At 39.8% G+C, this 16,298-nt stretch overlaps 1 protein-coding gene across 1 annotated transcript in view; it reads left to right on the top strand.

Annotated features, from left to right (window-relative positions):
• The first annotated feature begins 7,182 nt into the window (after positions 1-7,182).
• DNAJC1 (DnaJ (Hsp40) homolog, subfamily C, member 1) overlaps positions 7,183-16,298 on the top strand; it is a 295,976-nt gene continuing 286,860 nt past the window's right edge. Inside the window, exon 1 of the mRNA XM_006869898.1 lies at positions 7,183-7,480. Within this exon, the coding sequence (XP_006869960.1) occupies positions 7,277-7,480 (204 nt within the window). The 5' untranslated portion in view covers positions 7,183-7,276. The remainder of the gene's footprint in view (positions 7,481-16,298) is intronic.

Genomic DNA, 16,298 nt, shown 5'->3' with positions numbered 1-16,298 from the left:
TATAGTGTTTAAAAGGGCATCTGGCTAATAGTATTATGTACAATTTTTCTTAGATAAACATGATTCTTCCTTAAACTTACAAGTTTATGTTAAAATCAGCTCCCTTTGAAGCTATTGGAACTCTTAAAAAGGAAAAAAAAAAAAAGCTATGTTAACACAAGATAACATCTTCAGAGAGTTAACAATATCCTTTGTGTTTAAAAATGATCTTTGCCCCCTGGTGGTGAAATTATTATTATTTAATATATTTTTTTTTAATTAAAAGACTTTAATTATGGAATCTTGGGCTAAGAAACAGCCCTTCAGTGCTAAATAAAAACAATAGAGAGTTACATGGTGGAAGGGGAAGGGGGGTAAGCTGGGCCACATGGATTAATAAAATGGGTGTTATTCAGCAGCTATATTTAGGACAATAAATTTAAATTTCCCATACCTTACCATTTGAAACTATATTTTCCTTAATCTATCTCAATTCATTTCCATGTTGATCACATTGGCAATTCAATACTCTAAAAATGCTACCTGCTGTTAGTAAATTTAATAATAGACATTTATGAGGCCTGTAAGTCTTATATGTAAACTAATGCCTTAAGAGTGATATGTTGATTGAGATGAACAGCAACTTTGTACTGTTTTTCTTTGTGTTCCAATTTGGCATCACAAACAAGATTAGGGTTCAAAGGCAGAATGCAGAAAGCAAGCTGTTCAGCCTGAAAGAATAAATGATGAAGAGTTCTGTTAAAATTTTCTTTTGCAGATTAATTGGAGCCTTTGTACGTGAGGAAAATACAACGGTGTTGTGCTCAGACTGAATTGAAGAATCTGTAGGAGAGTATATACAAATTGGTTGAGAGGAAAAAAGGGAAGAACTAATTTTCAGATTTAAAAGAAGTGATTCAAGTGAGCTATAAGAAAGCTTTAAAACATTAGTTGTAATCCTGGAACTGTGAAAGACATTGTTGTTAAGTGCCATCGAGTCGGTTCCAACCCATAGCGACCCTGTGAAAGACATTAGAAAAGAGAAATTTTATTATGGATTTTAAGGTGACACATTAAAGTCTATGTAAAGCAAAAGTCATCATTATCAGAAAACACAGAACTACTTCAGATTAGGAAAATAATGGCCAATGAATCTTTAGTGATTAAAAGTTGAATACTTTCCCCATCCAAAAAAAAAAAAAAAGCTAAAGAGGATAGAGAGAAACACTGTAAACTGACGATATATAGCGGGGATAATAATCAATGTAATGAAACAAGCTATATGAATGGTTGAATGCGAAGCTGATGATGTGCCCTGTAAACTTTCACTCAATGCAAAATAAAAACATTTAATTAATAATAAAAAAAAAAAGTTGAATACTTTCCCATCCCTTTGTTCAGTTGGCGTTCATGCTTTTAATTCAGTATCTGTTGTTTAACCTTAAACTGAATTTAGCAAGAAAACCTCAAGTAATATGTTTTATGGTTGGAACAAAATTATTCAACCAAACCAAAACTCACCCCTGAGGTCACCTTGTAGCTAGATAACAAGTTGACTATATAAATAAAAAAAATGAATATCACCCACAAGTACTGTGCTGCTTTAAAAAAATCACCTATATGAGACCAAATGGTCAACAATTACTTAAACCAAAGGTAAGGGAGCAAGGAAACTAGACTAATGGAAACAGCACAGCAATAATGAGAATGTTTACACACGGTGAAGAATGTAATCAATGTCACGCATGGAACAACTTGTGTAGATTGTTGAATGGGAATTAAACTGATGTGTATACCTTCACCAAAACCACAATAAAATGCCATTAAAAAAGAATCTATCTTTTAGAACCAGTCATTATATTGTGAAGACAGTTTTGCCTCCCATTCTTCTAGGCAAACAAATAATTGGATAAATTTCTGCTGAAGTTGGCAAACATGGGCTAAGTTTAATAACAAATACCTTAAAGGATTGTTGTTGTTGTTACGTACTGTGGAGTCGTTTCTGACTTATAGTGACCCTAGACAGGGTTTACGAGGCTGCAAATATTTATGGGAGCAGAAAGCCTCATCTTTCTCCCGCGGAACCGCTGGTAGTTTCAAACTGCCGACCTTGAAGTTAGCAGCCCAATTTGTAACCACTACGCTACCAGAGATAACATCAAAAAATTTAAAAATAAGATTAGTGCAACATAGATGAAGACTTCCCACAAAATGATAAGTAACATATAAATGGTGGTGTGCTGTGGAGTCAGTTCTGACTGATGGGGACCCTGCATAGGATTTCTGAGGCTGTAAATCTTTAAGGAAGAAGAAAGCTTCATCTTTCCCCCGTATAATGGCTGGTAGTTTTGAGTTAGCAGCCCGACTCATAACCACTATGCTTATGTTCCTTAACATATAAATAGCAATTACTAAATGTTGTTGTTGTTAACTGCTGTCAAGTTGGTTCCAACACATAGCAACCTGTATAGGGTTTCCAAGGAGCAGCTGGTGAACTCGAACCACTGACCTTGCGGTTCAAAGCAACTTTGTAGTCCAGCCCATTAACCCACAGCATCACCAGGACTCCTATTACTATATTCCAGGCACCAATTTTCTCAGTTAACCCCCAGAACAGTCTTATGCCTTGTTGTTAAGTGCCGTTGAGTCAATTCCAACCCATAGTGACCCTGCATAGGGTTTCCAAGGCTGTAAACCTTTATGGGAGCAGAAAGCCTCATCTTTCTCCCGCAGAACCGCTGGTAGTTTCGAACTGCTGACCTTGAGATTAGCAGCCCAATTCGTAACCACTACGCTACCAGAGATTAAATGAGTTTTACAGATAAGGAAACTGAGACATAGAGCTCTCTCAGTTAGTAAAGGGTAACTAGCATTCAAATCTAATCCATCTGGCTCTAAAATCTCTGTTCATATTCACTATGAGATTATTTGAGTAAAATAGCACGTTTTGCAAAATGAAATCATAATGTTTGTGTATTAGGACTAACATAAAGCTGAATTATTTATTATGAAGAATATCTGAATTAACTTATGAGGAACTTCAAAATGATTGAAAGTCAGTACTGATATCCCTGCTTTTCAAAAGTTTTCCTTTATACTACTTCACTTATACAAAATACCTACAATTGTACCTGTTTTCAGTAACTGCCAGAAATCCAAAGAGGATTTTTGTTTTTATGAAAAAAAAAAAAAAAGAGGCAAAACAAAAACTAGCATTCAGCATTTACTTGGCAGCAAGTCATTAGAAAGGCAGTATGCACACAGAGCATCCAGAGTAGCATTGCCAAGCTCCTTCCCCAGGAACTATACTCATGTTGAAGGCACCATAGTTTGAACTGTGAACACTATATGTTAGTGTTATTTTAGGTTCTACGTGTTATTTGGTAAATTATTTTGTGAGTCTGAGACTGCTCAAAACATTTTTCCATATAAATGACTGGTAATTGCTTCACATTATTTCATTTCTGTTTTTAAAATTTTTCAGAGTAATGGTCTACTTTTGGATAGCTGAGAGGATGGACCTGTGCAATACGAAAGGGATTCTTTTCCAAAGAGGTGCTTCCAAAAACTAATAATTTGCTAACCTTTGTCAACTAGATATAAGTTTGTTGAGTAGGTATTTGGACAAGCAAATTACTGAGCTATGTTGTTGTTAGAAGCCCTCCAGTCAGTTCTGATTCATAAGGACTCTATGTGCAACAGAACGAAGCACCACTAGGTCCTGCATCACCTCACAATTGTTGTTGGAGTTTACTGTTGCTGCCACTGTGTCACTCCATCTTGTTGAGACTTTTCCTCTTTTCCACCGACCCTTTATTTTACTAAGCATGATGTCCTTCTCTAGGGATTAGCTCTTCTTGATAACTTGATGTCTAAAGTATGTGAGCTGAAGTCTTGTCATCCTCACTTCTAAGGAGCAATCCCACTTTACTTTTTCCAAAACTGTGTTGTTAGTTCTTTAGTCCATGGTATAATCAATATTCTTCAACAACACCATAATTCAAATGGATCCAATCTTCTCCAGTTTTCAAATATTGTCCAGCTTTTACATGCATATGAGGCATTGGAAAACATCATGGCTTGGTTCAGGCACCTTTGTCCTCAAAGTGACATGTTTTGCAACAGATTTTCCCAACTTTCCATAGCATCTATACTATTTTACATCCCTACCAGCAATGGATGAAGTCCCAGTTTCTCTGCAACCTTGTTTTCCTTTAAAAATTTTTAAAATCATTGCCATTCTAATAGGGGTGAAGTGGTATCTCGTTGTAGTTTTGAAGTATTATAGTAGCAGACAAACGTGGCTGGTTCAAACCCACCCAGAGGCAACTTAGAAGACAGGATTGGCAGTGTGCTTCCAAATGGTCACAGCCTTGAAAATCCTAAGGAGCAATTGTACTTTTCACATATGGGGGGTCACCATGAATTGAAATCAACTCAACAGCAACTAACCATAACATCTACCTCAATAAGAGTAGGGAGCCAGAAAAGATAAAGCCATAGTAATGGAGGAAAATATGAATTAAAAAATAGACTGAAAAGAAGCAATGTAAAACTCAAAGGTGTCATGTTGGTGGGAAACAGAATTTTTTTCAGCTTATATGTCTTTAAAAACAGACCTCACACAATCTCCAAAGTAGGTATATAACCAAAAGAATTGAAAGCAATAACACAAACAGAAATTTGCACACCAGTGTTCAGTACAGCACTACTCACAATAGTCAAAAGATGGAAACAACCCAAATGCCCAGCAATAATCCAATAAACAAAAGGTGGTTCCACACATACAATGAAATATTACTCTGCCATGAAGAGAAATGAAATCCTGATGCATGCTATATATAACATGAATGAATCTTGAAAACATTATACTGAATGAAATGAGTCTCTCACAAAAGGATAAATACTGTATGATCCCACTTATTTAAAATAGGCAAATGTATGGAGACCAACGTTTATGAGTGATTGAGTGACTAACAGTGATGAGAGGGAGGGGTGAAGAGGGAGTCTTACTTAGAAGCAATGCTTTTTCTGTTAATGGATAGAGGTAATGGCTACACAGTATGAGGAATTGAATCAATGTTTCTTAATTGTACATGTGAAAAAATGTTGAATTAGCAAACATTCTGCTATACTATATATATGTGTGTGTGTGTGTATTTTAAATTGTGGTAAATATTTATAACAAGATATTTGCTATTTCAACAATATTAACCTGTACAGTTCAGTGACTTCAGTTATGTTCATCATGTTGTTCAACCACTGCCATTAACTGATCCTAGAACAACACAGGTTTGAACTGCATGGGCCCACTTATATGGAGATTTTAAACCCCCCCCCCCCAAAAAAAGTGTGATGTTTATCATGTCTGTGTGAACAGTTAGTCTCTCCAGTAAATTGCATAGAGCATTAAAAAGTGATCTCTAGCAATTCTCACATATTCTTCATCACATATTCTTCATCGTGTTTACTATAATAGTGTAAACTTTTAATAACACCATGGGATCAATAGGAAGTGCTAATACTGATGCTGGAAGTACTCCCAAGAAGCAAAGAAAAATCATGACATTACAAGAAAATGATGAAATGCTTAATGTGCACTGTAGAGTGAGGTCTGCAGTGTAGTTGCACACTATTTTAAGATAAATAAATCCAGTGTAAGGATCATTATAAAAAAAGAAAAATTTATGAAGCCATTGCTGCACTTTTTGTGAAATACTTTTTCAGTTTCCATTGACTTCATGGCAACTGGTTTATACATGGGTGCTTTTATGTGGGTGCAGTATGTATAATATATATAACATACAAAATATGTGTTAATCGACTGTTTATGTTATTGGTAAGGCTTCAAGTTAACAGTAGGCTATTAGTCAAGTTTTTTGGGAGACAGAAGTTACAGATTTTTGACTATGCTAGGATCTGGCAATCCTAACCCCCATGTTGTTTAAGGAGTCCTGGTGTGGCGCTGTGGGCTAATGCGTCAGACTGCAAAGTTGTTTGAACTGCAAGGTGTGGATCAAGCTCACCAATCGCTCCTTGGAAACTCTATTCAGGGTCACTATGGGTCAGAATTTACTCGACGGCACTTAACAACATATCAACATATCTTTCCATTACCCTTAACAGAAGCTCAGTGTCCTCAAGCACTGTGTCTTCCTTTGCCCATCTCTGGTAATCAGTAATAAACTTTAATTTCAGTAAAACTTATTACAGCGATTATTCTAGATGTTTCATATAAATGGGCCTATTTCCTTGTGTGACTAATTTATTTCACTAGCATTATGGTGCTATATTTATTTTCTCCACAATAAAACAAACAAACAATGAACTTTTAAGACAGAACAGAATTGCCTCAATGGGTTTTCTAAGCTGTAATCTTTAGAGGCGCTTTGTGGGAGAAAGATGAGACTTTCTGCTCTGGTAAAGATTTACAGGCTCGGAAACCCTATACAGGGTCGCTATGAGTCAGAACCGACTCCACCGCACATAACCACTGCTACTCATTAGATCTGTCCCACTTAGACCCTGAGTTCAACTCCTAGATGTTTGCTGTATGATAATGAAATGCATGGACTATGGAGCCTGGTGACACTGTAGAATAGCTAGCTACTGGGCTGCTAACTATGAGGTTGGCAGTTCAAACCCATCTGCCGCTTTGCAGGAAACCCTATACAGACCGACTCAATGACCGTGGGTTTGGATTTATGAAACAAGAGGCCATATCAATACATCCGGTTTCAAATATGCTTTTAGCTTCACACACCTGGGGCAGGGTAGAAAGCTATTTCCAACTAATGTTATACGTAGGATGTTCCAAGTAGATGCGCGATGTCTATAATTGTCCTTGTCTCTATGAAAACGCATACTCAGCTCCAGCACGCTTTGGAGTGTCTTAAGAGGCCCAGATCTGGGGCACCCGGTCTTCTCAACTTCCGGTCCCGTCTGCTCTTCCCGTTGCTAGGAGACGTGATGTCACCGGAAACTAGGACAGTGATAGGCTGAGGCGAAGGGAAGCCTCTCCCCCCTCTGCAACCACGGCGCCGGCGCTGACTCTCCAGCTGTTGTAGGCCGGGAGGTGAGGGTCCCCAGAAGGTAGAACCAGCTGCTGCCCTGCCTGTCTGCTGGCCCACCCGCTGCCATCGATCTTGCCCTCCCTGCTGGGGCAGGCTGCCAGGCGGACGGCTTTGGTGCTGCTGACTGTGTTTCTGACTGACAGGCACGGTTCCCCACTGCCCGCCACGTCCCCGGTCTCGGCCGACGGCACTGTGTGGCGAGTGACCTTTCCGAGCCTAGAGCGATGACGGCTCTCTGCGACTGGCTTCCTCAGCGCCGCCGATTCCGGCTTGTGCAGTTCCCACAGCCATATTCACCGCTGCTGTTGCTGCTGCTGCTGCTGGCGGCCGTGCGTCCTGCGCGCGGCTGGGAGAGCGGAGACCTGGAGTTGTTTGACTTGGTGGAGGAGGTGCAGCTCAACTTCTACCAGTTCCTCGGGGTGCAGCAGGTAAGTGGGACCGGCCGGACAAAACGTGCGGGTGCGGACGGAAATGAGAGAGTGGGACGGTTCTGGTCTCCTTTCTTCCCTACAAGCCACACGCGTCAGGACTTTTTCTTTTTTGGCTCCCGCTGCCCTCCTCTACCCAGTCCGCTAGGGACTCCTCGTAACCTCGGCCTCGGAAGGAACTGCCCGCCCTTCTCCAGCTGCTTACCTCCTTTTCCACTTCTCAAATTCCGGTTTCAGTGACAAGCTGAACGGTGCCACCAGCCTGGGAAGGTGATAGTCGTCTCTTCCCTCTGGCATTCAATGGCTTTTCACCCTGCTGTGCTAAAGAAGGAAGGAAGGGTGGTGGGGGTAGATCCTTTACACCCACCTACCCTTTCCTGCCCTCCTCCATATGGGAAAGGGTAGCTGTGTTCCAACCTAAAATCCCATCTTTCCATTGTGGCCCTGTAGGATAAGCATTGTAACCGAAAGGTCAGCTGTTCAAACTCACCAGCCGCTCCTCAGAAACCCTTTCCAGGGTCGCTGTGAGTTGGAGTCGGAGCTGTCTGGCTGCACTTAACAACCACCACCATTTACACTTATCCATATTCTTATTTGAACTGCTACTTTTCCGGGAAGATAGAAATGCATTTTGGCTGGCATCAGGGTTATTTTTTTACATTTTACTGTAGTTTACAGGGATTCCTAACACAGTTTGGAAATCTGGGGAAAACTGAAGTTTCTGTCAAGTTGGTCCTGGAACTCAGAGGAGCAGTTTTCAAGTTTTCTGGGTAGTAAAGGTACACTTAATATGGTGCCCAATTAATATGGTGCCCAATTAGTTGGGGTAGGGTCATTCTTTTCGCTTTTTTCTTTTCCTTTATTTTGACTTTTACTACTGAGGTTGGGGGGAAGAGGTCTCTATCTGAAGCCCAGTGCCAAGGAGAAGATGACATTTTACCAATTCTAGGTTTATTGAGTGAAGAAGTTAGTATTATACAGGATCTGATTGACGCACGCCCTCGTAGAATACTCTGAATAGTTATGATTTTTTTTTTTTTTTTTGAAAGCTTACTAACAATGGTCAGTAAAGGTAGAGTCCACAGGCCTAGATATGAAATGTACATTTTCCGGTTATCCTAAATTTGATGAGCTATTTAATTTACCCTGTATGGAAACTTGGGAGTACTGTAGGATAAGCATGGCACTGCAAACTGCAAGGTCAGCGATTCAAACCCACCAGCTGCTCCTTGGAAACCCTACACAGAGTCTCTATGAGTCCGAACCAAATCAACAGCACTGACAACAGCAACAATTTGAATATAAAATAGCTCTGTTGCTGTGGCACAATGAATTTAATAATTTTGTAACACTTATAAAATACAAGCATTTTACATTTTCATGTGTTTATGATCTGTCACTTGGTATTTCCTGATCATAAAAAAAAATCTCATTTTTAAAGTAAGTGATCATATGTTGTTGTTAAGTACCGTCGAGTCAATTCTGACCCATAGCGACCCTGTATAGGGTTTCCAAGGAGCAGCTGGTGAGCTTGAACCACAGATCTTGCAGTTCAAACGACTTTGCAGTCTGATGCATTAACCCACGGCGCCACACCAGGACTCCAGTGATCATATGTGTAAAAATGATTTGTGAAAGTATGACTCCAAAGACTAACTTTTAAGAATGCCTTTAGTAGTGGAAATGATAGTTGACCCCTTCTCGGAAACCCTATTCAGGGTCCTTATGAGTCAGAACGGACTCAACAGCACTCAGCAACAATCACTCAAAGATCTGGAACGTGCTTTCTTCATGGAAAATTAAGCCCCTTTAAGGGGTCGCTATGGGTCGGACCCGACTCGACGGCACTTAACAACAACAACAACAACAAGGGACTACAGAAAGTCAAAACTTCTAAGTAAATGGGCCTACAGTAGTTTAAAATTTAGATTAAGAAATCTACATTTGTATGTGAACTCTCCCAGAATTTTCATTTATGATTTCATGCAATTTTATTTGCAGAGTTAATTTGTTATTGTTAAGTGCCGTCGAGTCGGTTCCGACCCATAGCGACCCTGTACAGGGTTTCCGAGGGTGTAAATCTTTACAGGAGTAGACAGACTCATCTTTCTCCCACGGAATGCTGGTAGTTTCAAATCGCTGACCTTAAGGTTTGCAGCCGGATTCGTAACCACTACGAGTTAATTAGGCAGCGTGGAAAACCAGAACACTTAACTGTTTGTACAGTGAATGGAAAATAATGAAGCATAGATAATTGAGGAGAATCAATATTGAGGTAGAATTAGAAGAGAAATATCCAGAAAAAAATGTTTGAATCTGTATGTATGCCTTTCCCAACTGCTGAAATTGGAAGGAATGCCAGCAGAAATCTTAATCTCTCTAAGCAGCTCAGTTGATTGTAACAAGTACTTTACATTGACTTTTAAATTGCTTTGAAAAATTTTTAGGGAACCAGATACTTAATAGAAACTGTTGCAGCCTGTTTGAGTGTCTTTTTATTTACTTTGTTTTTGTTGTTGAGAATATGCACAGCAAAATATACACCAATTCAACACATACAGTTTTGTGCCATAGTTTGCATTTTTCAAGTTGTGCACCCAGTCTCACCTTTTTCTGAAATATTCCTCCTCCTTTATCATAAACTCACTTGCTCCTAAGCATCCTGTCCTATCTTTTAAATTGCTGTTGTTAATTTGATCCCATATAGACAGTTCTGTATATGGCGCTGTAGGATAAACATTGAACTGCAAGGTTGGCGGTTCAGATCCGCCAGCCCACTCCTCAAGAACCCTATGCAGGGTCTCTATGAGTCAGAACTTAACAACAAAAGGTAATTTGTTTTAAAGAGCATAATGCTCAAGGCAGGCATTTTTAACTAGTGAAGCTAACCTGTTGTTTGTTTTTAAGAAAGCAGGAATATTTTTGAATTGGTTTAAAGATTACCTCAGGGTAATAGTTTAAGAGGTTCACATAGCCTCTGTGACTCCAGAAAGTCTAGAGCCCATGAGAATTTGATATTATATTCTGAATTTCCCGTTTTGATCAGGATTCTTTTATGAAATCTTTGATCAAAATGTTCAGTAATGGTACCTGGGCACCAGACAGTTCTTGTGGTCTCCTGGCAAAGTAGGCATTTGTTCATGGTGGCTAGATTAGTAATGTATGCTTTTCAAGCCAGAGCCAAACAAACTTTTAGTGACTAACCAGATACATGAGGGTCCAGGACAAAGGAAGTAGCCTACTTAGAGTGGTGACCTGGTTCTATGTAATAATTAGTTTTGGTTGTTCATTCAGTAGAGATTTATTTAATGTGTACTAGAGTGTGGCACTGTAGGATAAGCACTGGACCACAGGGCTGTTAAACCACAGGTTGGCAGTTCAAACTTACCAGCCACTCCTCAGAAACCCTGTTATGGGTCCTTATGACTTAAAATGACACTTAACAACAACAACAGACTTTAAGCACTGAAAATTGGCCTGCTCTCAGTAGGAGTCATATCCCACATTCAAATCATCTGTAAAATTTTGTCATCTTTATGTTTAAATACAGAACCAGACTACTTTCATACCACCTCCACTGCTCCTCAGTACCTAGGGGGATTCAGATAGTAAGCAATCCAGCAAGTAAAGACAAAGGTCAGGTGGCTAGAGAAGGCCTCTGAAGCAAGTGAGCCATGTGGATGACTGGTAGAAGAGTAATCAAAGAAGAAGATCAGACAGTTTAGTGCAAAGGCCCTGAGACCAGCTTCCTTAGCATTTAGGGAGTTACAAGGCACCCAATAGCTGGAGCAGAGTGAGTGAGGAGGACAGTTGTATGAGATGAAATGAGAGTCCTAAGGGGGCTGTTGTTGTTGTTGTTGTTAAGTGCCGTCAAGTCGGTTCCGACCCATAGCGACCCTGTACAGCAGATAATTATAGCATTTGTAGCTTTTGCAAAAGGAGTCTTGGTGGTGTAGTGGGTCATGTATTGGGTTGCTAAATGCAAGGTCAGTAGTTCAAATCCACCAGCTGCTCCATGGGAGAAAGGTGAGGCTTTCTGCTCACATAGAGATTTACAGCCTTAGTAACCCTGTGAACGGACTCGACAACATGCAGTAGCAGCAGCAGCAGTAGCAGGCTCTTGCGAAGACTCTGGCTTTTATTTATAAGTTGAGAGTCTGGGGTGTGCTGGTGTTTGAACAGAAGAGGGACATGATTTGATTTAAATTTTGCAATGATCACTTTGTTATCCATTGAAAATAGTCTGTAGGTCATTCATTAATTGTGGTTTGGACCTGGGTGGTAGTAGTGGAGGTGATAGAAAAGTAGAAAAGTAGTGAGATTTTAGGTTTAATTTAAGCATAAAGATGACACAGTTTTACTGATGATCTGAATGGGAGGTATGAGAAGAATATGGAATGTGAGGATTTTAACCTTAGTAACTGAAAGAATGAAGCTACAACTTAATTAGGTAGAGGAGCCTGGGTTTGGAACAAGTTTGGTAAAGGAGAAACCAAGAATTTGGTTTTGGTTTTATGAAACATTTTGAGTGCCTGTTAAACATGTAAGTGGAGCTGGCATATAGGCAGTTTATGTAAGTCTGACACTCCAAAGAGAAAGGAGAAAAGTTTGGGCTGTAGAAATAAATTTGGGAGCTCTTGGCAAGTTTTGAAATTTGCAAAATTTGAAGCTGCAAAACTTGATGCGTTCACTAAGGCCGTGGAAATAAAAAGAGATATGGGCACTAAGTCTTGGGGATTCCAAATGTTAAGAGTGAGAGAGATGAGAAACTAGCAAAGGAGATGAAGAAGGAGTAGCTGGTGAGGTAAGAAGCAAAGCAAGAAAGGGTAGTCTCCTTCAGATTAAGGGCAGAATGTATTTCAAAGATGAGAAAGTGGGACTAAATATGATAATAATTCAAATAAGATAAGTTCTGAAAATTGACTATTTGATTAAAATTGTGGAGGTCATCAAGCAAGAGCATTTCACTAGTCTTGTGAAATTCTATTCTAACTAGAATCCAGGCCAGGTCTAAGAAGTAACTTCACATTCACTTTAAATTCTTTGAATTAAAATTGTGACAGACTAAGCTATCTGAAATTTTAGGTTGGCAGTTCAAACCATCAGCTGCTTCTAGGAAACCCTATACAAGCTCTCTATGAGTTTGATCTGACTTGATGGCACTTAACAGCAACAACCATAAGCACTGAACTGTGAATCACAAGGTCAGCATTTTGAACCTACCAGCTGCTCCACGGGAGGAAGATGAGAATTTCTACTCCTGCAAAGATGTGCAACCTCAGAAATCCTACATATTATCGCTACGAGTTGGAACAGCTTCACTGGTACTTAACAACTGTAGGATGCAGAGCCCTGGTAGCGTAGTGGGTTGTGTGTGGGGCTGCTAATTTCAAGGTCAGCAGTCCGACTCTACCAGCTGTTCTTCAGGAGAAAGAAAGACTTGAAGGCACTTAGGAATAATAACAACTAATATAGCTAGAAAATGTGCTTTATTTCTCTTTCTTGGAGTCCTGGTGTGGTGCTATAGGATAAGCACTGGACTACTAACCACAGGGTTGGAAGTTCAGATCCACCAGCTGCTCCTTGAAAACCTTATACAGGGTCGCTATAAGTAGGAACCAAGTCGAAGTCGCTTAGCAACTACAACAACTAATAAAGCTAGAAAATGCGCTTTTTCTCTTTCTTGTAATTTCCTTGGAGTATTGGTGTGGTGCTATAGGATAAACACTAGACTACTAACCAACTACAAGGTTGACAGTTGAAACCCACCAGTCCACTGGTTGGAAACCCTATTCAGGGTCGCTGTGAGTCAGAACCAACTCAATAGCACTTAACAACAATAGTTTGCTTATAATTTCATCCTTACATTCAAATGAATGCTAAAACTTGGTTAACAGAAGAAAGGCTATTATTAGCTGTTGTTGTTAAATGCCGTCAAGTCTTTTCTGACTCATAGCTATCCCTATAGGGTTTCCAAGGAGCGGTTGGTGAGTTTGAACCACTGACCTTGAAGTTTAAACCAACCTTGAGGTCCAGTACTTTATCCCACAGCACCACTTCAGGACTCCATTATTATTAGCTAGTATACGCTTGTAAAATATTTGGATTTTAATGTTTGATCAGTATCAGTAAACATTGTAAAGGCTCTCAGTCTTACATAGGCTAAGAAATGTGTAAATATGCAGTATAGCAGTGTCTTTAGGAGAGTGGACTTGCCTAAAAATAAAACAAATCCAGAAAACAAAACACTGCTGAACTCTTGGCCCATCTCTTAATCTGTCCCTGGAGGAGTGAGTTTTTCCTTTATTGGATATTGATTTGCCTTTAGTCTGTTTTGTTTGATTGGTGTTGTTAAGTGTTGTTAAGTGTTGTAGAGTTGATTCTGATTCATAGCAACCCTGTATAGGGTTTCCAAGGAATAGCTGGTGAGTTTGAACTGCCAACCTTGTGGTTCAGAAGACCTTGCGATTCAATGCTTTATCCCACAGCACCACAATTATTTGATTAAGGGGAGTCAATCGACCAAAAAGTTATCATCAATGTGGGAATTGGTCTCTGTCTCTATGCCCTAGACCAGTAAAAGGCAGTTATTCTGGCCAGGATTTCTCTTGAATGTTCTTCCTCAAAGGTTAACCTGAAAAAAATGGGGGGACGGGGCTACAAAGGCAAGAAGTGACTGGCGTACAAGCTTTCAAGAGTTAGTCTAGATCCAGAGGGCGCGGAGGAAGGTAGAATCACCACTGAGTAGGACCGTAGAAGAATTGATGCCTTTGAGTTATGGTGTTGGAGGAAAATATTGCAAGTGCCATGGACTGCCAAAAGAACTAATAGATCCATTTTGGAAGAAGTGCAGCCAGAGTGCTTCTTATGAGGCCAAGATGGCCAAACTTCATCGCTCATGCTTTGGACATATTGTCAGGAGGGACCGTTCATTGGAGAAGGATATCATGTTTAGTAAGGTAGAGGGTCAGAGAAAAAAGAGGAAGACCCCATTGAGATGGATTGGCCAAGTAACAGCATTGATGGACTCAAGCGTGGCAACAGTAGTGAGGTTGGCCCAGGATTGGGCAGTGTTTCGTTTTGCTGTGCATAAGGTTGCTATGGGTCGGTACCAACTCGATGGCACCTAATAACAACAACAACAACAAGTATCCAATCTGTCTGGGCAGGGCTGATGAAAGGAACTAGGAATAGGTCCCTTGTGGTACAATGGTGAGTGATTGTTATCAGGACTGACTGAGGGTTGGAAATGTGAAGGTAGACGGTTTGTAGTGAAAGGAGGCAAGTGATTGTGACTATGCAGTTCAGGAGCAGAGGTCCCTGGAACCATCAAGGGAGAAGAGTGGAGAGAAACAGTGACGCCAGAGATGGAGGCAGAGATGGAGTGGCTGGAAACTTTAGACCCAGAGAGGGAGAGGGGCTGTGTGCTGATGACTGGGGGTCAGGCTTGCTTGCAGGGTATACCCTTTGGTTGGTTGATGATGCATGGAGGGGATTGTAACTATGGCAATGAAACGATATACAATAGGATGAATGTAACGCTAATGTTCTCCCATGTAAACTATCACATAATTCACAGTAAAACATTTAAAAGAAAGAAAAGGTTAACCTGAAGAGGGAGAGAGCAAAGATTGCCAGCACACCTATCTAGTCATTACACCTAATCTATATTTTCCAATACCTTTATCAGTCATAAAGATGATATTTGATCTTCATCTGTTTGGGTCCTATATCCTTTCAGTTTCGGGGAATGGAAAAGACAAAAAGTTATTAAAGAGACCTTCTCAAACCCCATCATAACCCTATTAAGAGGTAAGGATGATGGTCCCTTTCACAGAGGATTGTTGAGTCTGAACAATGATTATTATTTATTTTGAGTGATTCTTATTGTAGATTCCACTAAATTTGTCATGTTGGTTGAGTGTAGTTCAGTTTATTTCTATGAAATGTATAGATTGTAAATTGTTTTTGTGAAGTGCCGTCGAGTCTGGTCTGACCTATAGTGACCACGCAATAATAGTTTCCCTATTTTTATTATTGCTGTATACCACTGAGTTGATTCTGACTCATAACAACCCTATAGGACAGAATAGAAGTGTCCCATTGGTTTCCTAGGCTGTAATCTTCATGGGATTGTTGATTGCTTCACAACTGGTGGGTTCCAACTGCTGACCTTTGGATTAGGAGCAAACTCCAGAGAAAAGACCTGATGAACTGTTCCGGTAAAGATTACAGCCTAGAAACCCTTACTGGGTAATTCTTCAGGCTCAGTGTGAGTCAGAACTCACCGCAGTGAGTTTACTTAATCCCTGCTCCATTTGAACTCTTCATTTTCATTGTAGTATTTAAAATTATTAGTTATTTTTTTCATACATTAATTTAGAGATGGGGATGTAACAAAATCTGGAATCATAGGTAATGTGCAGTTGTTTGTATTTCTGGTGTAAGCATGCCATCCATAGATGGTTACAGCTGATTTGCTTAATTGTATATATCTTTGCATCATCAGATTGGGTTATCCTAACATTAGTTTACTTTTATATGTATACACTGTTTAGTGAATGTTGCCTGCACATATATTATGGGAAAAAGTAAATCTGCTTTGAAAAATTTGCCATATACCTAGAGTTGATGGTATAGAAATCCTCTTTTAGTTATAAGTTTTCTTTTATTATGTTTTGTTTTTGCTTGTTTTTAAGGTTTTTATTGTGGAATGAGTGAAAGTTTACAGGGCAGATCATCAGTTTTATATTCAACAAATCATACACCTTGTTTCTTTACAATGATTATAAGCCCCACCTTGTACCATCAGTTAACA

This window comes from Chrysochloris asiatica, unplaced genomic scaffold, assembly GCF_000296735.1.
Source record: "Chrysochloris asiatica unplaced genomic scaffold, ChrAsi1.0 scaffold00137, whole genome shotgun sequence".
Taxonomy (NCBI): Eukaryota; Metazoa; Chordata; class Mammalia; order Afrosoricida; family Chrysochloridae; genus Chrysochloris; species Chrysochloris asiatica.
Note: the sequence above shows the minus strand (reverse complement) of the source record. Positions and strands in the feature narration are given on the sequence as shown.